We start from the raw sequence: 19,918 nt of genomic DNA, 5'->3' as shown, positions 1-19,918 counted from the left end.
TTCCCGTTTGCTTAGACCCAGATAGCAAATGGCCCACCTATGTGGTGGGACTCAGCAAGAAGAAGGGAGTCTGAGGCCCCAGAGGTTCTGTCCCACAATGTCCATAGTCCTCACCTGCCTGTGACCAGAGGAGCAGGGCAGGTTCCACAGACTCAGGATTCTTGCCTCCTAGTTCTCTGATGCTGTAGCCTCTACAGTCTGGCCCTTAAAAGCACAGCTTTTTCTGTCCCCACTCAAGTGACATGGCATTTTGCCAGCAGGTAGATGATAGCAATGGAGCTAGGGTCCATGGCAGCCTGCTTAGGAAGGACACTTTCCAAGCCTCAGGCGTACCCATCCAGCACTGAAGGCTGTGCTGATGGCCCCATCCTCCCTCAGCTCAGCAGACTCAGTATTCCCATCCTGTTGTTTCTCTCAGCCCCCAGGCTAAAAACAAGTTCCTCCAGTTTGAGTCAGCAGCTACAAGGGACCAGCTTTCTATGTCCACATCAAGAGCTTTGCCCAGGGCTGGGTTGCAGCGTGGTGGGAGAGTGTTTTCCAGACATGCTCAAACCCCTCATGGTCCTAGCAGCAGGTGAAAGGGAAAAACAAAGCACTGTGTCCAGAGAGTCTTAGGCTGTTTGGAGGCAGAAATGTGGTCAGATGCAGGGGTGGAGATGACCAAGGGAATGGCAGGAAGAGCAAGACTCAGGAGTGTCAGAGTTATTAACCTGTGGCCTATAGAGTCTCAGTTTTATTCCTGTAAAAGTATCTTGTAGAGGACTGCCCTTCAAATCATCAAGTCAGGAGCCCGTTTCCTTACACCCCTGGATGCCAGCCCACTCCCCGCTCACTGGGGACAGCCGGAGGTGTTGAGTTGAAGAAATGAAACTTTTGGGTTCTTAAGATCTGAAGGGAGCAGCCATTTATATCAGGATGTTCTATGAGCCAGAAAGGCTGATGAGCAGGACAGACATGGAGAAGCTTCCAGAAGAACATTTTGTATAGTTATGGATGGCCTAAGGGTTAGGAGAGCAGGGTTCAGAGGGCTGCAAGAGCAAAGAGCATCAGGATTAATTATCAATCGGGGTTTCACTTGCAACTGGCTTTTGAAAGAGGAGCTTTTCAAACGAATATGAGGAATCTAAGGTGCAGCTTTTGGGTATAGATAGATCCAGGTGTCCCAAGAACGTCTGAGCAGATGTCCTCCATCTCTTGGCCTCACTGTCCTCTGTGTGAGTCCACTATCAGGTCGGCTACCCTTAGCAGTGGAGAAGGTAGTCAGCTCAGCCTGTTTTTTGTCTGTCTAGCTCACCAGAGGAAGGGGCTTGCCTCTTTTTTCAGAAGCTTCAGTAAAAGTCCAAAGAAATATTTTCCTTGGCTTGGCTTGGCTTGGGTCATATGCCCTTCCCTGGCTCGGTTACTGTGGCCGGGGATGGAGTGTTTCCCCTGACCACATTCACATCCTGAGCCCACTCCTAGAGTCAGAAAGTAGGATTAGATCTGCCTTGCCCACTAGAACTGAGATTTAGAGAAGGCAGGTGTTCCATTAAAACCCTTGATGCTCTTACCAAACGAGGGTAGACTGTATGTTCTTTACCTCTGGAGTTCTCTGTAAGGACATTCTGATTCTTCAAAAAAGATTGATTTATTTTAATTCTATATGTCTGTTTTATCAGCATGTATGTTTATGCACCACGTATGTGCCTGGTGCCCACAGAATCCAGAAGAGGGCATTAGATCCCCTGCAACAGGAGTTACAGACTGCTTTGAGCTGCCATGTGGGTTCTGGATCCTCTGAAAGAGTAGCAAGTGCTCTTAAATGCTGAGCTCCAGTATTCTGATTATTAAATGAGAAAAGGGTAGTAGAATTAGAGTGCCACCATTTTGCAGCCTCAGTGATGACACATGCATTACTGATCACAGACACCATCAGAGAGACAGACGAGCATCATGTGCCCCGTACTGTAGACTTCACAAAGGATCACACTCAAGTTCATTCCAGTCTCTGGTACCAGCCAACTTAGAGGCAATACACAGGACGAACTGTACCATGAGCGTGCAGGTAGCAGAATCCACACAAGCGCCTGTGTCCTTCCACAGAAACATCAAAAGGAAAAGGAAGAGGTGGCAGAGTATATGCTTAAAAGAAACTTCAATGTGAATACTTTTTAAATGGCTGAGACTAAGCTATAGGACTGAGGAATGCACAGTTAGGTGGGAGGACAGCGGGTACTTAAAAATCCAAGGATAGTTGTGGAAGAACGAAGCTGCTCTAAGAACACTTTGCAAAAGTAGAAAAACGTAAACATCTAAAAAATGTCGGAAGTTATCATTATAAAAGCAGGAGCTGATGTCACAGGCGGGGGAGAGGAGCCCAGCCTCCCGGGTGGCTAGCCAGGTCCTGTTTCCAGATCTTTGCTGGTGATTACCTGGATGTTTGCTTTAGAAGAATTCACAAAGCCACACATTTGTGTGGGTCTCTTTGTCTGCGTTTCATTTAAAATAAAAAGATTGAGGGCTGGAGAGGTGGCTCATGGGTTTGTTTCACAAGCAGAAGGACTGAGTTCAGATCCCAGCACCCACATGCACAGCTAGTCATGCAGTTTAATGTAGATGGAACATAAGCTTCTGCCCAAAAAAAAGGAAAGAAAAGGAAAAAAAAGATGATCGTGACCTCACACACCTGTAACTCTAGTTACAGGGAAGATTGCTGGGGCTGCCTAGCAGTCTAGCCCCTCCCCAAAAAGAACCCACAAAAATGAGCTCCAGGTTCAGTGAGAGTACCTGTCTGAAGGAAATATGTTAGAAAGCAATAGAGGAAGATACCCAGCATCTCCTCTAGCCTCCACACCTGCACACATGTACACACGTATACAGGTGCGCGCACACACACACACACACACACACACACACACACTAAATAAATGAAAATGTTATGGGGGTTGAAGCTGCAGGATCAGGGGACAGGGAGCAAGGAGATGTGCTGGCAGAAGTATCCAGTGTCTGCTAAGAGAAGACACTTAAGCAACCAAGTGCAAGTGCAGGGGAGATAGGCAGCAGACAAGGACCACATCTGCCACTTCTGGGGACAGCCAAGTGTTTAAGGAACAGGGGAAGGAGAAGCCAGAGAAACGTGAGCTGCTTCGGAGCTGTGTGTCCTTCTCAGTCCTCTGAGCAGTACTGGTGGCACTCCATTCCCAGTGTGGACAGTGCCCTGGAGGAGGTTATCTTCATATTCCAGTCTCGATACGATCTTAGCAGTAGTGGATGGAAAGAACAGTACACATCTGAGAAGTCTGGGTGAACAGTACCGGGACATGGGGAAGGATGATGGCTAGGTCTGTTCTTGAGGAGTGAGGTGGATAAAGTTGCTTTCTCTGCAGAGTCCAGAGCACGTGTGAACTTAAGGAAGAGAGCAAGTCTGCAAACGGCAGCCGGTGGAACCAGGCAGCCGGTGGAACCAGCTGGGCTGCAGCTGTAGACATGTGCCTGCTCAGAGGTGGGCCTAGGGGCAAAGGCAGAGCCCAGGCCTGTAACATTGAATGTACCGCCTAACCTTATTCTGACTCACCATTGGCCAGACAGCTTTATCAGAACAACACATATTCACAGCATACAGAAAGACATCCCACAGCAATGGGGAGTGAGCAGCAAGATGTGGTACTGCTGAGAGCACCCAGAATACACGGACAGCAGTGCCTGAGGAGTCAGTGGTGTGGGAGGGACTGGAGGCTGGTGGGTACCAAGTCAAAGAGCAAGGCTTAGTTAGGCAGGTGGCTGGAAAGTGGTGATGGGGATGGGGTAATGGAGACAGGTTGACTGTGGAGGCAGGGCCTGGTGCAAGAGGCCCATGGTTGTCATAAGTCCTTTGTTTTGGGGGATATTTGGTTTTCAGAGGAGAAATGAGATCATTATTTCATATTCTTGGCATGGAAATGGTGGGGGAGAGTGTCTGGTCCAAAGACACACTGGACAAGTCTCACCCAGTACCTGTGGCTCCTCCCAGCGCTCCTCACCCTGTCCCTACCCTAAACCTCTTCAGCTCAGTCGCTGGGCTTCCCTTCCCCCAGCTTCTGATTTCTATGTAATCCAACCACTTTGGATATGCATTCTCTTGGTCTGTTTGCCCTCTCTCCTCTCTCTTTTCCTCTCTTACACTCCTATCCTCTCTCCTCTCATGATCCTGTTCAGTCTGTACCCTTCCGGATGCCTCTGACTGAACTTTTCCTCATATCTACAGTAAAATCCTTCTCCTCAACTGTGCCTCGGAGCAGCCATGTCCTCATTCTCATTCAGAGGGGAAGAGGGTGCGGAAAAGCTTGTCAATGATACTGGGTACCTGAAAGTGGAGGTGTTTCCCCACCTGGCTGAGGAAGGGTGAGGTTTTTCATAAACTGCGCCTGTCTGCTTGCCATAGGAAGGAAGGACACCTGAGAACTGATGGGGAGGTATTGGAGTGGGCAGGAAGGACAGGTGTCAGGAACAGAGAGAGCAGCATGGAGACTGGAGTCTGAAGTGAGACTCCCAGGTTCTCTTACCAGACTCCAATCCCACGAGAGTAACAGAAGCCTTTTGAGCCTCATTACTCTGTAGAAGATAATAGCAGAACACTCCGAGTATTGTTAAGAGCTAGTGAGAGTCTCCTTGGAAAGGAGAGCAGTGTGCTAGGGCTGTGGATGAGGAGAAGAGGACCAGTACTGTAAGACTGGAAAGGTCTCAGGAGAGAAAGGCTCTGTTGGTCTCCGGAAATGGGTTAGGAGTTTCCTGTTTTCCTGACTCTTTAACAATGGTGAAAAGCCCCTGGGTGTCCTAGACTCAGTGGGGGCTGCCTCGGGCTTCTGGTGACTAGAACAGGGACTGAGCGAGGAGTATTGTTTTCTGTAAAGCAGATGCCTTTCCCGCTTCTGTGTAATTACAGAGTTTGTTCCATGCTTCCAGCGTTCTTTCCTACATCATTTAATCCCCAGAGACGGTAAATGTTCTTATTTAATAGCTAGGTAGCCGAGGAGCTAAGTAAGTCCTTCAGTCATCCCGTAGACTGAACTTGGAAGTCAGGGCAAGGACACGGACGGCTGTCCTTCCTAGAGTCCCAGGCTGGAGAGTGGGATGCTCAAAGTGCCGGCTCCGGGGCAGGCCTTTGTTGTTTGTTCTTTGACCTTAGGTGAAGAACCCTCACTCTAACACCCAGGCCTTTCCTTCTGTCCCCTCTCTCTTCTGCAGGCCTGGGTGGCCAACTATGAGAGACCTCGGATGAATGCCAATTCCTTGCTGGCCAGCCCCACGGGCCTCAGCCCCTACCTGCGCTTCGGATGCCTCTCCTGCCGCCTCTTCTACTACCGCCTCTGGGACTTGTATAAGAAGGTGAGGCACAGCGAGCATGCGCTGTCGCCCCAGGCACAGCACTCATGGCTGGCGGTCATCCCAGAAAGGGCCCTTCTCTTTGGCTTTGGAGCTGGGCTGTGAGAGCCCCGAGACACTCAGTTCAGAGAAGTCAGAGGTGACGGCCGCTCATGACTGAGTCACTGACATGAACCCAGATTCCCCTGTGGTTCTGGGGAAGGGACAGAAAAGCTGGCCTAGGGGCTTTAGGAGTGGTGCATTCTCTAGCAGCTGATAGTGCAAACTGGGACTCAGGGTGGGAAGTGAGCAGAGGCTAGAGGCAGTCCTCAGCAACAAGGACAGCTGGAGCTGGGACCACAGTTGACAGGAAGTCCAGGAGAGGCTGCTGTCTGTCACTCAGGAATGGAGGGCTGGCCTGAAAGGCTGCATCAGGACTGTGCCAGGCAGCCCGGAGGAGGCTCTGGGAAAGCACTCCACAGAGAGGCTCCTCCGTCATACTGTACCTTTGTTTTTTACTGTTACTTTGCCTAGCCAGCATGGCTTCGTGGAATGGGGTTTGGCAGTTTGGTGGATAAGTCATCAGGGGAGGGGGAAATCACTGTGTAGTCCCACCCGATCCTTTCACGTCTCTGACTGTTGCTTATACATTATTTAACCAAAATCCAGACTTGGTACTTCTTAATTGTTTTCAATTGAAAACAGATTTTTTTTTTCATATAGTATATTCTGATTATAGTTTCCTCTCCTCCAATTCCTTCCAGATCCTCCCCACTTCCCCACCCACTCAAATCCACACTCTTTCTTTCTCTCTTTTATTAGAATACAAACAGCCATCTAAAAAAAAAAGAAGAGAAAAGAAAAGAAAAAGAAAAAAATAAAAAATAAGATAAAATAAAAACAAACCTGAACAAGACAAAACAAATGAGCAAGGTTGGGGGCGGGGGCAAAGAAAAAGCCCAAGAAACACATATTAACGCAGAGACATATACATTCATACACACAGAAATCCCATAAAAACACAGAACCAGAAATCATAATATATAAGCAAAAGAACTGTAAGGTTAAATTAAAAACAAACAAACAGACAAAAAAAAAAAAAAACAACCAACAAAACACCATTGAGTTTGTTTTGTGTTGGCATCTACTTATCTAGTGCTGGGCATGGGGCCTGCCCTTAAGTGTGGTTTGTTACCCAGTGAGACCTCATTGGAGAAAACTATTTTTCCTTTGTGAGTGGTTATCAATTAGAGGTAGCTTCTAGGTTAGGGGTGGGGGCTTGTGTCCACTTCCTCTCTCAGAGCTGAGACCCCATCCCGTTTAGACTTGTGCAGACCTTGTGCATGCTGCCGCAGTAGGAGTTCATATGTGCTTCAGTCCTGTTGTGTCTAGAAGGCTTTGTTTCCTTGGTATCTTCTATCCCCACTGGCTCCTACAGTCTTTTACCTCCTCTTCCAAAGAGTTCCCTGAACTCTGATGTGAGAGATTTGATGGAGACATCCTGTTTAGGACTGAGTGTTCTGAAGTCTCACTCTCTGCACACTGTCCAGCTGTGGGTCTCTGTGTTAGTTCCCATCTACTGCAGGAGGAAGCACCTCTGATGATGGCTGAGTGAGATGCTGATCTATGGAGATAGTGGAATGTCATTAGAAGTCATTTTATTGCTGTGTTCCTTTGGTTTTTCTCGAGGTCCATGGCCTATCCCCCAAGGTTCTTGGCCACCTGGGCAGTGTCAGGGATGGGTTCCATCTCATGGAGTGGCTTAAATCCCATCAGAGAGTGGTCGGCTGCTCCCACACTTGGTGCCACGGTTGTACCAGTGTATGGAGCAGGCAGGACACCATCATTCATCAGAGGGTTTGCGGCTGGGATGGTGTTTAGCTTTCCCTCCGGTAGCGTGCAGAGTATGTTCCAGTACCATGAGCACTAGTTAGTGGAAGTGAAGGCTCTAGGTAGGCACCAGTTAACTTCTCTCGGTTCAGTGATAAAAAATTAGGTGTCTAGACTTTATAGCTTTTAATTGCTGATGATGTGTAAAATCTCTTCAACTTTCTAGAAGGTAGAGCCACAGAGTCCTGAGTAGTCTTGAGGACTTTGGTTCCCATAGCAGAGTCCCATAGCAACGTTCCCCCACTACTAACCATCTGAAGTCATTCTTGGTGCTCAGAGCAGGGCCTGCATGTTGCACACTGTGAAACTTGTAAGTCTAGTCCTTCTGCACATGTCGGGGATTTGGAGCCCCTGCACTTGGGAACTACTACACTCGCTCTGTACAAGAGACCTGAGCATCACAGCGCTAAGAACCAGGCAGGTGCTCACCTTTGTGTGCTATGCCCACCCCTCAGGTGAAGAGGAACAGCACACCCCCCCTCTCCTTGTTTGGACAACTCCTGTGGCGAGAGTTCTTCTACACAGCGGCCACCAACAACCCCAGGTTTGACCGAATGGAGGGGAACCCCATCTGCATCCAGATCCCCTGGGACCGCAATCCTGAAGCCCTGGCCAAGTGGGCCGAGGGCAAGACGGGCTTCCCTTGGATTGACGCCATCATGACTCAACTGAGGCAGGAGGGCTGGATCCACCACCTGGCCCGGCACGCTGTGGCCTGCTTCCTCACCCGCGGGGACCTCTGGGTCAGCTGGGAGAGCGGGGTCCGGGTGAGTGCATGCTGGCCTGTACCCTGTGACCAGGCCTAGCCAAGGTCAGCCCCCTTCTAGGCTGGGGGCTGGGGTGGGATCCCTGGGTCCAGGAGATCCCTTCCACGTCCTCCGTGTCCTCAACAGAAGGGCTTTGGCTCCTTGGGGTATTATAGTGACTTAGAAAGAACCAGAGCATCAGGTCTCCAAGAAGGCTGGTTGTCCCCTATCTAGGTATTTGATGAGCTGCTCCTGGATGCAGATTTCAGCGTGAATGCGGGCAGCTGGATGTGGCTGTCCTGCAGTGCTTTCTTCCAACAGTTCTTCCACTGCTACTGCCCTGTGGGCTTCGGCCGCCGCACAGACCCAAGTGGAGACTACATTCGGTGAGAATGCTAACCAGACTTTCTGGCTCTGAACCACGGGGACGTCCTTTGGGACTCTGGGCCCTTTGAAGAAGAGCCACAGTGTGCTGACACATCACCCAATATGTGTGTTTCAGGCGATACCTGCCCAAATTGAAAGGGTTTCCCTCTCGCTACATCTATGAGCCCTGGAATGCCCCTGAGTCAGTTCAGAAGGCCGCCAAGTGCATCATTGGCGTGGACTACCCTCGGCCCATCGTCAACCATGCTGAGACTAGTCGGCTCAACATTGAGCGCATGAAGCAGATCTACCAGCAGCTGTCACGATACCGGGGACTCTGTAAGGACTCCTTACCCCACTGATATCTCACTCACTCTGGGGAGGACTTACCCTGAGGCTGTGAAGAACACTGCAGGCTGAGCCAGACCAGGCTCCCTGGGCAGCCTGGGGTGCTGGGAAAGGTGGAGGCAGTGCTCTCCTAGGAGGTCCTGCTCTCCTAGCCCCTTTGTTTCTCGTGACCTACAGCCCTCTTCTGACTCTGTCTTTGTCTCCCAGGTCTTCTGGCATCTGTCCCTTCCTGTGTGGAAGACCTCAGTCACCCTGTGGCAGAGCCCAGCTCTAGCCAGGCTGGGAGCATCAGCAACATGAGTGAGTAGTTACATGGCCTCTGGCCTCCCTGGCCTTCTGTGAAGTGCCACCAGCACTTCAGTCATTCAGGACTGAGGCCAAAGTGACTCTATGCCTAATGAAGCCTATATTCCACTCAGGGCATAATGGGACAAGGTCCATTGAGCTTTTAAAACTCCACTGCTTGCCCCATAAACAGAGAACAGTGAGGAGCAGTGTAAGGATGGGGAGGCGAGGAGTAAGGTGGCCCGGGGTCTAGGTAGGAGCAGCAGGGAGAGAGTGAGGGTGCTGGTCAGCTTGGTGATGCTCCATAGTGTGGAAGTGGCCCAAACTCCCAGGGTTTTCCCAGGGCTGCGAAGGGAATGCCTCACCTTCCGAGCAAGGGCAGCAGATATGCCACATCAGTCTCTGGTCTGGAGCCAGGGACTTGAGACCAGAAGTTGGCCCCGTTGCCAGCAGGCCAGGCCAGGCCCTCCTCACACAGCTCTAAGTGAGGTCACTGCTGAAAAGGAGGCCAGGGCAGGGCTCCCTGTCCCCAAAGAGCAGTCATTGTACAGCGTGAGACCATTGTGGTATGTAACCGTACTTGTCTCTCCTCTCCACAGGCTCCAAACCGCTGTGCAGTGGCCCAGCTTCCCCGAAACGCAAGCTAGAAGCAGCTGAGGAACCTCCCGGTGAAGAACTGAGCAAACGGGCTAGGGTGACAGAGATGCCTGCCCAAGAGCCATCAAGCAAGGATGCCTGAGAGTGAGTCCTTGCAGAGGGAAATGACATGGTTTAGAAAGCTGATCCTTGCCAACCAGAAGTTCAAACAGCAAACCAGATTAAAATCTGATAGAGTAGGATTTCGGCTCAAAATTCCACCATTCTGGCTTTCTTATCTTCTGAAGCAGTGGTTCTCAACCTTCCTAATGCTGCAACCCTGATCAGTTCCTCCTGTTGTGGTGACTCCCCTCAACCATAAAATGATTTTCATTGCTACTTCATAACTGTAATTTGGTACTGTTATGAATTGTAATGTAAATATCTGATCTGCAGGGTGTCTGACACCCATGTTGAGAGCCTCAGATTGAGAACCACTGTTGTAAACCTTTAGGGGAGCTCGTTTATTTGTTCCAGATAGAGCCTCACTGTGTAGCTGAGGCTAGTCCTGAACTTGTAGCAGTCCTCCTGCCTTATCCTCCTGAGTGGCAGGATTTCAGATGTGAGTCATCATGTCCAGTTTACCTCATAAAATTTAAAGGGAAATTATTATTTTTTAAGGAAAGAAGGATTTATTTTGGAAGAAAGAAATTTAGCAGTTTAACTCCTTTGTTTTCTGACTAGGGGAAAAGGAAACCGGTTTAGCTTTGTTCTGTTTTTCACTTGCCCTTTCTGCCTGCTAATGGGAGGCAAATCTGAGACCCGGATGTGAAGTTGTGAGTGGCAGCTGGGAAGCTGTGTTCTCTAGGCAGACCAGATGAGGGCAACACTGAGCTCTGGGCATGAGGAAAGGATGGGCTCAGCCCTGGAAGGACCAGAGGGCCCAGCTGGTCTCTGCTTCTGCTTACAGGGTCTTTCCTCTTTTCACAGAGATGAGCTTTGCACATCCCAGTCAGTGCTCATCTTTTCTGGAAGGTTCCTGAACCACTCCAAAAGGAAAAAAAGACAGACAGATCTGCCTTCTCCCTGTTCCTCCTTCCCCAAGGCAGGGAAGGCTTTTATGCCAATATTGGAGACGTGTAGCTTCGGTTCTCCATTAATCGTATGTCAGGCTGTTCTGTGCATCTACATCAGTAGACTAGAGGGTGCTTTTCACTGCAGAGCTGTTTGGTTCTTTTTCTGGTCCTGATCACTTGAGGGCCTCACTGGGGCTGTCTGTGTGGAGTGTCTCGGTTTGTGTGCTCAGTGAGATGGCAGGCACTTGGTGCTTTTACCCTCTAGACATTGCCAGTAGGAGGGCAAGGCCGTGCTGCCTCATCCCTGGAGGAGCCAGCCGCCATAGACGCCATGCTGTCTGTGGTGCTAAGCACAGCGTGTTGTGGCTAATGAACTTGCTTGGGTAATGCCCTGATTTGGAGGCAACATTAACAAACAGAAAGGTTAGGTGTGAGAGTCAAGACTGCACAGTAAGTTATGACGTACGGTACAACATGGGCTTGTTGCCTGCAGATGTATGGGGAAAGTGACATATAAAGCATTCATATTAGTGTGGGATCCATCCACAGCAACTTAGAAAAGGGAGAATAATAGGCTACAGTTCCCAGAAAATAACGGTACAGACCTTCAGTTTATGAAAAGAGAGCTGTTTGGTGATGGGCTGTGTGATCAAGGAATGTGAAATGAACTTTACACCAGGGAACCTGAAGAAGAATTGGATTCAGGCAGGGTAAAGAGTGTTTTAAATAACAGAAAAATCAAAGTTTACTTGATTTTGTACAAATTACTTAATCTCTAGGAAGAGAGTTTTCCTTCCTGAAAAATGGGTGTTGTTCCCAAGATTAAGTGCAGGTGTCAGTCAAGGACATGTGGGAGTGCAGATGCAGGTTGAGCATCCCTGCATCCGAGCTCCTGCATCCAAAATGTTCTGAATCCATAACTGTTTGAGTTTCAACACTGAAGTCTATGCAGATCCCTAAGTCCGGAAAACCCTGAACTGTAAAACACATTTGGTCCAGGGCCTGTCAGATAATGATGTGAAATCACTCAGCCTGGGATACCAAGCCTCCCGCTTGGCTAAAACAGATAGGACCGTTTTTCTTCCCTCTCAGGGGCCTCAAAGGTAAAGCTCGTGAGTTTTTGTCTGGTGGGCCAAAGATGGCTGTTGCAACCCAGCTTTCAGTGCCTCTTCAGGGCAGGGACAGGACGGTAGGAGTGGCTGGGCTCACTCACTCAGTTAACATGCATGTTCCCAGTTCCCATGACGGGTCCTGGACTCAGTCATGTTGTGCACTGGACTGGCATCCCCCACTTCCACTTTAGGTGATAATAGTAGCAGGAGACGGTGTAAGCTGGGGTATTTTAGTAAGAGGCCATAGTGTTCAAAAGAAGATGCAGCTGCACAGGAGGAGAGAACGGAAAGGCTGGGGCGCAGAGGGGCTGCTGACACAGAAGCTGCGCTTTAAGAACCCCTGGCTTGGACTGTGTCTAGGACAGGCCCCTGGCGGGGGGCGCAGTTAGCTAGGAAGTATAGATCATGGTAGACACCAGCAGTGTCACACAGTGTGCAGGCCTCATCCCGGGCCTAGCTCAGAAGTCCCGGAGCATAGTACTTCCTGCTGGGATGGGTATTATTGAGATTCTTGTCTGTGCGATCTGATGCTCCTGGAAGACTATAATACTAGGCAGAAGGGCCCCTTGAGGGAGTTCTGGGAGAGAAGCCACCTGTGGAACAGGATGGTCAACCTTGCATCTGGAGGAGAACCAAACACTGGATGGGGCCCTACAGAGAACCAGGTGGGCAAGAGTCACTTGAGAGGCCTGATGCTGATGCCAAGCGACATCAGCCGTGCAGAGGAGTGCCTTTCTTGCCTTATAGTTTGGGTGCCCATGTGTCACCTACTGGGATCTCCAGGGCTGTTTTTTTTTTTTTTGGTTTTTCGAGACAGGGTTTCTCTTGTAGCTTTTGCGCCTTTCCTGGGACTCGCTTGGTAGCCCAGGCTGGCCTCGAACTCACAGAGATTCGCCTGGCTCTGCCTCCCGAGTGCCTCCAGGGCTGTTTTAATGGCATTGCTCTACATCTTCATTTAGGTGGTTAAGCCAGGCAAAGCTCTTGAAGATGGAAAGGAGCCAGGAAGTCAGAGGATGTGGCAGGCGCAGATTTCTTTCCAAGACAGACAGTGGGAGCGCCATGTTTTTGGAAACCCCAAAAGAAAAGTGCCTCCTGTGTGCAGGCTGGGGCATCTGGACCTCAAGACCCTCGTCTGTTGTATTAGACGCTCTAGAGGAACAGAACCTACAGAATGTTCATGTTTACAAAAGAAAGTATTAGATTGTCTTACACAATGGGCTAGGTAGTCCAACAGTGGCCATCTGCACACTGAAGAGGCTAAGAACCCAGGAAGCTGCACAGTCTGCAAGGCTGGTGGTGAAGGCCAGAGGGTTCAATAGGAATCGGAAGATTAAAGAAGGATTCTGATGTCAGTGAAGAAGGGCGTAGCAGGATAGATGCTCCTAGCAGCAAGGAGTGCGGGCAGACAGACAGACAGCCCTGCCTCTCTTGGACCTCTCTATCTGGGCTGCTGCTAGAAGATGCTGCCCCTGGGGACAGTCTTAGCCTTCAGTTAGTCCTCCCAGGGCAAGTCCTCACAGACCTGCTTAGAAGCAAGGCTCTTGGTTGATCCCAAATACAATCAAGTTGACACCCAAGATTAGCCCTCGCAGCTGTGAAGTGCTTTGTCGCTCTGTCACCTGCCCTGCCGCTGGGACACACATGTCTGGATGTCAGGGAGAAAACCAAAGCCTTTGTTTGAAAAGTCTTAACTATGAGCGAAGTACCCCAGGCCACGGAGGGCACAGTGCTGTCTTGCATGTGCTTCCGAGGGACTCTGCTCACCTGACTGGTGGGCCACAACGAGGAGGCTGTGGGCCCAGTCAGAGTTGTGTGGATGGGAACACGTGCCCCTTCCTGCCCATCCCTGTCCATTTTAGTCACCTGACTTGGACTGCAGGCCAGTGCATTCCCCACTTTTAGTCTCTTGGCTCTGCTCTATGGCATTGTGACCCTGCTGTCTCTGGTGCTGGCTGTCTCATGAGCAGTCATTATGATTTAAATCAGTGTGCAGAACAACATCTCTAGGATCAGTGGCTTCCATGCTTGCCTCAAACCCACGCCAACCGAATGTTCTACATTTAGTTTTTACAATGTTCACTAAACTGAAAAAATAAAACAGTGAGCTTCCAAATAGCAATCCTGTCAGCTGGTTCCCTTAACCCCCAGAGCTGCTGACACAGGGTTCCGTCAGCCTCCGGTTATGCGCCGGCTTCTCTCATTGATCCAGTGATTTTACCGTGGGACAGCATGTGTGCCTCATTTTCCTTTCCGGCTCTGCACAGCAATCTAGTGAGAGAAGCCCCTCCACGCACAAGGGTCATGGTCAAGGAGCCCCTTCCCTCCCTGGCCTGTGCTTTGTTATGCTGAGGTTTCGTTGCCTAGAACGTGACTTCCAGAATCCTCCTTGTTACTCTGACACTTGTGCAATTAGTATGTGGCAGGTGTGTCACTGACAGTCTATCCATTGTGGAGACGGAGACAGCCCAGCCCTCCTAAAGAGCCTGGCTCTGCATCCCAGGCCTATGCTGCTGGCTGCAGACTGTTCAGGTGTACTTCAGCTCCGATTCTTAGCTCCTGACATGGAAATGAGCCGTAAGAGAGAAGGCTGAGTGCTTTTCATAAATGATAAATAGTGGTGGAACTAGGTTTAAAGTGATCTCAGGAATACGTAATGTGTACATGTGTTAGAATAGCACATGGTAAACTAGGCATGGTGATGCCTGCCTGGAGTCTCAGTACCCAGAAGACCAAGGAAGGAGGGTCAGCAGTCTAGGGCCTTAGTTATATAGCAAATTCAAAGCCAGCGTGGATTATATGAAGCCCTGTCTATGAAGAGAAGAGGGAAGGGGCAAAACATTTTTTAAAAATCACATACTATGCCATTCTGGATCATTTAAAATGAATTTAAAATTTAAAAAGGTATGTCCATAATTCCATGAGCCCCCAAGAGTCGAGGGCAGAAGGAACAAAGTGGAGGTGCGCTGGAGTTGGTGTTTCAGGAGGAAGCCCATCTCAGGTTTAACAGCAGGCTAGCTCTGCTCAGAAACTGCAGTCAGTGTTTCCGTAAAACAGTGCTCCTCACAGAAGAGCATGGCTGCCTGCTGCAGCACGTTCTCCATGGGGAGGTGCATGGCTGCAGTTGCACTCGGCTAAAGGACAAGGTCCGGGGAACTGCCCGCACCTGTATCCGCTTCTGCTCTGCCTGCTGCCCAGCTTCTGTAATCTAGACAGTGTCACTCTCCAGGTGCAGGGGCTTCAGATGGAGCGTGCGGCCTTAGAAGGATTGCCTGAGCTCTGACCACCTTAGTCCCAGCACCTAGGAAGTGGAAGCAAGAAGATCAGGAGTCCAAGGCTGCCTCAACTGCATAAGAAAAATAACCAAAATAGGATGGAATGTGCTAGAAGGCTAAGTTAGGATCCATGTCTCCAAATGTGTCTGACTTTTAAGAGTGTTTTCTCATTTCTAATACCTTCATTCTATCTTGTGTAGGTATCTATCTCTATGCCACTATGTTGAATTTCTTCCTTTTTACATCTTGTAAAAGTCTTGGTGAGGTATATTATAAAGTTCACTTACTGGTTAAAAACAAAACAGCAGGGCCTAGAGGAGAGATGCTTGGAGGAGCACTGGCTTCTTGTAGATAACCCAAGGTTCAATTCCCAGCACCCACATGGCGGCTTGAAACTGTAACTCCAGCTCCAGGGGAACATGACTGGCTTCTGGGGGCACCACATACTCAATGTGGTGCACAGACAGATGCTGGCAAAACATTCTTACACATAAAATTAGTAGTTTTTTTGAAGCTCACAGTTTTTGAGTCCTGAGGGCCTGGGAATTCCTATCTTGGCTGTTTGTATGGACACTCCTGTCAGTTCAGTTTCTCATTCATGAAAATGGAGGTATAACAGGTTGTCTGGGTCTGTGAGGGTCTGCGAGGGCCTCCATAGCAAAGCACCACAGAAGCAAATCCTTGGCTCTGGAGTCTGGAGTTCAAGGTCATGGTCTCTGGTGCTTGCGAAGGTTTTTCCTTCTGTTTTGTCTGGATCAAAGTTCCTTTTCCATTTTATGTCACCCTAGTCACCTCATTTTACCTAAAGAGAGTCACAACCTAAGGTGCTGGGAGTCAGAACCTGAGCCACGTAAATGGGGACATCAATTGTGGACACAAGAGCAATCCTGCCCTGTGACCACTCCATCAGCCTGTTGTTACAGGCAGCCCAGTAATTATGATGGGCTTACCCTGCCCCCTGGTATCTGATAGGGCCATTTCTCTCTCTCTGCCCCAGATCCAGAATGTTCTAAATCTTTAAAATGATTCATCTTGTGTCCCCATTCCTTTCCTTCTCCCCCACCCCATCCTGCCATTGTAGCCCTGTGCCAGGGTTCTGTGATTGGTGTGTGGAAGTTTGCCCTGCTGGTTCTAAACACAGTCATTGCCTTAGTCTTCAGAATCACTAGAACCAGGCAACTTCTCACACAGCTACTGTTCCCGACTCTCCATCTCAGAAGCAATGCTGTGATCTTGCCATTTGTGAGCAAGTGTCCTTCAAGAAGTCAAGTGATGGCCATGTAGCCCTGTCCTCTACTGCCCTCATCCCTGGGTAGAGGGTCTGCAGGGAGCAGTTGTCCTGGGTTCAGAGAAGTAGCATTCAGCCACTCCCATGGTTGCCCAGCAACAACCTGGCCCTGGGGACTGTGGCCCAAGCAGCATGTTCACCAGGCTGTCCCACTCCCAGTCTGGGGATCCCCAGAGAAGCAGCCAGAGGAGCTGGTGCCTGGGCAACTAAGCAGCCTCCTGAGTACCCTCTTTGCACGTGTTTTTCTCTTTCAGCTGGAGAGCCATCGCTCCATGACAAAGCCCGGGTGCCTGAGCTGCCACGGCCTACAGAGAAGCCAGTCACCAACAGACAGCGAACAGTGTGTGTGTGTGCAGAGGAAGGCGTGGTGTGCCATTTGCGTGTGCATGCATCTGTTTACACTCTCGTGACCCTGAATGTTGCCTGGGCTGGAGGAGTCTCTGGATCATCCTTGTCACCAGGGCTGCTTCCTCAACTCCAGACACAGGACAAGAAGCCACAGCAGTGACCTTCAGCCCAAATCTGTCCCTGGGAGTCCTTCTCCCTTGTCCCAGTGGAGCGTGGTGGTAGGACTCTAGCTGGAGTTCTGGTCTCTGCTTCCCCAGACTCCTCTTCCTCCCTCCTCTCTTCAGACAGCTGAAGAGAGGGCCACATTTTTTCACTCTCACCTAAAGCGTGGGGGTCCAGAGACAGCCAGAGTCCTGCTGGCTTAGTTCCTACTTTTTGACACTAGAACCTAAGCAGGCTGGAATAGATGCTTCCCATTCAGACTTAACCAGCTTGGCCAGTCTTTTAAAATCCCATGCCACTGGTGGGCTCTTCCTTCGATGTCTAAGACTGCAGACTGGTGTGTTGTATGTTCAGTCCTGCCTATGCCAGCCTCAGACAGCATATCTGTCTTTGTAGGACCTTCTAGAAGCCAAGTGAGGACTAGACTCCAGTCTTCTGTCCTTCCCTAGCAGCTAGGGGCCAGCCTCAGCCTCCCAGGAGCTGTAGACAGGCCAGGATCAGAGCTGGTGGAGGAAACCAGGTCCCATGGCATAAGGGCCCCTGGTCCTCTGGCCATACTCTCAGGCACATGCTCCAGCAAGTACTGCTGATACTCAGCCAGGCAAGCTAGCCAGTCTGTGTTCTGCGGGCTTCCAGGGCCCACCCTGGACTGATCAGCACCCATACTGCCGTGTCAGCTCTTCGGGACTGGGCTTCAAGGGACTCAGACAGAGGGACTGAGGTGTGGGGTCCTGCCTGGTGCAGTAGGTGAAAGGTCAAATAGAAATCACACCTGGCACACCATCCCCTTCCCAGAGAGGCAGTAGAAGGTTTGGTCTAGAGAAGCCAAACCTTGCTTTCCAGGGGAGCCGTCTCTCCTTCCCACTGTTGGGTCATGTGGAGAAAGAAGTTATGAAAAGGATTGTGGGTAACTGAGCAAGTCTTCCTTCCGCCCCTGTGGCCTGCACTTGAGCCACAGTGTATGTGTGTGGAGTGAGTGCAGGGTGTGTGTGTGTGTGTGTGTGTGTGTGTGTGTGTGTGTGTGTGTGTGTGTGTGTTCCTGTTTGGATTTTTGTTCTCACATGTAACATTATTAAGCTGGCCTTTGGGCCTTTTCCTCTCTACCTCCCCTGTGACCTTTCCTAGCCTCAGAGTTATTAATACCCTTGGCCCTGCCCTTCACTGTGTCAGACCAGAACCCTGGGGCCAGGCTCCCCTCTCCTCCAGCTGTCCAGCACATCTGACAGGCTTCTTTTTGAGATGGCCTCAGGTTTTCTCATTAGAGAGCTGCCTTTAGTCCAACTGTTTATGTCCATCATTCTGACTAGAAACATCCTATGATCGTGTGAAGGAACGGCATGGTGATGTGTGTTCAGAACCCTAGGGTTTGGCCTTCTGCTCCCCAAAGAGGCAGGCGATCTTGCTGGAGGGAAAGCAAAGTGAGCCTGGAGAGCCGGTCTGAGAGGATCAAAGGCTAGGTCTGGGTCCAGTATTTATTTTGCAACACCTTCAGCTATGGGGACAATGCCCTTCTGTGCTTTTTTGATGATGGCTCTCTTCCCAAGGTACAAGTTGGCAGGATCACCTGTCCCCCCACCTCCTTGACATGCTGGCCCATTTTCAAGACAGCTTTCCAATGAATGAAGCAGTCCACCCACCCCCAGAGCTACAGGATGGACTGGCCAGGAGCCCTGGGGTGGCTTCATGTGTCCTTTTGCCTAGCCTGAGTGGCTCTGAGGGCTGTCACGGAGCAGTGCCCCATGTCCTGCTCCTGGGACCTAGCATGGAGAAGAGGTGGTCACAGGCAAGAAGCACTTTACAGAGCTCCCTGTTGCTGGGAAGGTGTGTTTCTCCCACAGTCTGTTTGTGAATTTACCATTTTATAAATGTCTGACCCTGTCTGAATAAAGCTGTGTTGTGTAGTTGATCTTGTGGGAGGTCTGGAACCTGGTGCTGCTGAGGTTGAACCTGGGTAAAGCTTTTAAGCCAGGCCATGTTGGTTTTCTTGTAATCGAGTCTCTTATTTCTCCTTGGATAGAGGAGGCTGTGTAAACTACTATAGCAAGCTGGCAGCAACCCTAGAGCTTGGTCAGAGTCAGTTAGTCAGCTGAAACAATGCCGGGCACGAGACAGGTTCCTGAATGTCACCTCACGATGGCACCAGGCAGCCTACTGAGATCCAGAGCCCTGCATCCATTCTTTATGAGAGTCTAAGAATGCATGTGTGCCCTCTGGACACAGTTAAGGAAGCCACAGTCAAGCCCCGAGGCGTGGTTGCTGGCTCTGTTTTGGGCCATCTGGCCAGAGTGCCGTGCACATGGGTGTTCCTGGTGGGAGAGGGGCTCAGGCAAAGCCAAAGAAAATCACAATCTGCTCTACAGACAGGAGGAGCTTTACTCTAGGACTCATTCCTGGCTCTGCCTCCAAGCCCCCACTGGCCTACTTCCTACCAAGACCAGGGCCAACCTCCCTCTCTGGGCTTCTCATGTAGTTCTGGCTGGGCTGGAGAAGCTGAGATACCTTTGTTCTTGAGCAGAAGGTTCTAGAAGAGGGGACTGTCCTACATACTCACATGCTTCTGACTTCCTGGGGATGCTGCCTATCTGAAGCAAGCACATGTTAGCCATGATAACTAGGCAAGACTGCTTTCCTGGGCAGAAGGGAGGCACCATAACAACGGCAGATGGTTAGGGCAGGACCTAGTGTGAGAGGCCTGAGCCAAAAGAGAAAGTTAAAGTGACCAAACACCTCTTGAAGCATCAACGGCAGGGAGGGAGAGGCAGCCAAGGCGTCTGGCTCTGGGCTCTAGAATGTTCTTAGGGCTAAAGCAGGGAGATTGAATTTTGCAAGGCAGGTGCCTGCAGCTTCTTGCTGGGAAAGAAAAGGAGGCAACGTTCCCAGTTGGCAGTCAAGATTTGCAAACGGAACTCCGCAGGCTGTAGAGCATTTGTCTGTCCTGCTCTACCTCTGTGAAGGGCAGGGCCTGTGGCCGGAGGAGTGAAGAAAGTGGGTGGGAGGCACTCTGACCCACCCAAGCTGGGCCCTGGCCTTGCTAGTCCATGCAGTGTGAGAAAGCCTAATACAGGACCAGGAAGAAACCGCGGCTAAACTCAGCGAGTGTGGGGAACAACCAACAGGCCCCCAAGAAGCC

General features: G+C 50.4%; 1 protein-coding gene across 1 annotated transcript in view; it reads left to right on the top strand.

Annotated features, from left to right (window-relative positions):
• Positions 1-18,694, top strand: part of Cry2 (cryptochrome circadian regulator 2) — a 31,528-nt gene extending 12,834 nt beyond the window's left edge. Inside the window, exons 6-12 of the mRNA XM_052726580.1 lie at positions 5,203-5,343; positions 7,665-7,976; positions 8,190-8,341; positions 8,458-8,660; positions 8,877-8,969; positions 9,554-9,695; positions 16,533-18,694. Of these exons, the coding sequence (XP_052582540.1) occupies positions 5,203-5,343; positions 7,665-7,976; positions 8,190-8,341; positions 8,458-8,660; positions 8,877-8,969; positions 9,554-9,693 (1,041 nt within the window). The 3' untranslated portion in view covers positions 9,694-9,695; positions 16,533-18,694. The remainder of the gene's footprint in view (positions 1-5,202; positions 5,344-7,664; positions 7,977-8,189; positions 8,342-8,457; positions 8,661-8,876; positions 8,970-9,553; positions 9,696-16,532) is intronic.
• Positions 18,695-19,918: the final 1,224 nt, after the last annotated feature.

The sequence above is a fragment of the Peromyscus californicus genome, unplaced genomic scaffold, assembly GCF_007827085.1.
Source record: "Peromyscus californicus insignis strain IS unplaced genomic scaffold, ASM782708v3 Scaffold_7__1_contigs__length_154581171, whole genome shotgun sequence".
NCBI lineage: Eukaryota > Metazoa > Chordata > Mammalia > Rodentia > Cricetidae > Peromyscus > Peromyscus californicus.
The sequence above is the reverse complement of the archived record's forward strand: the minus strand, read 5'-3'. Positions and strand labels throughout refer to the sequence as shown.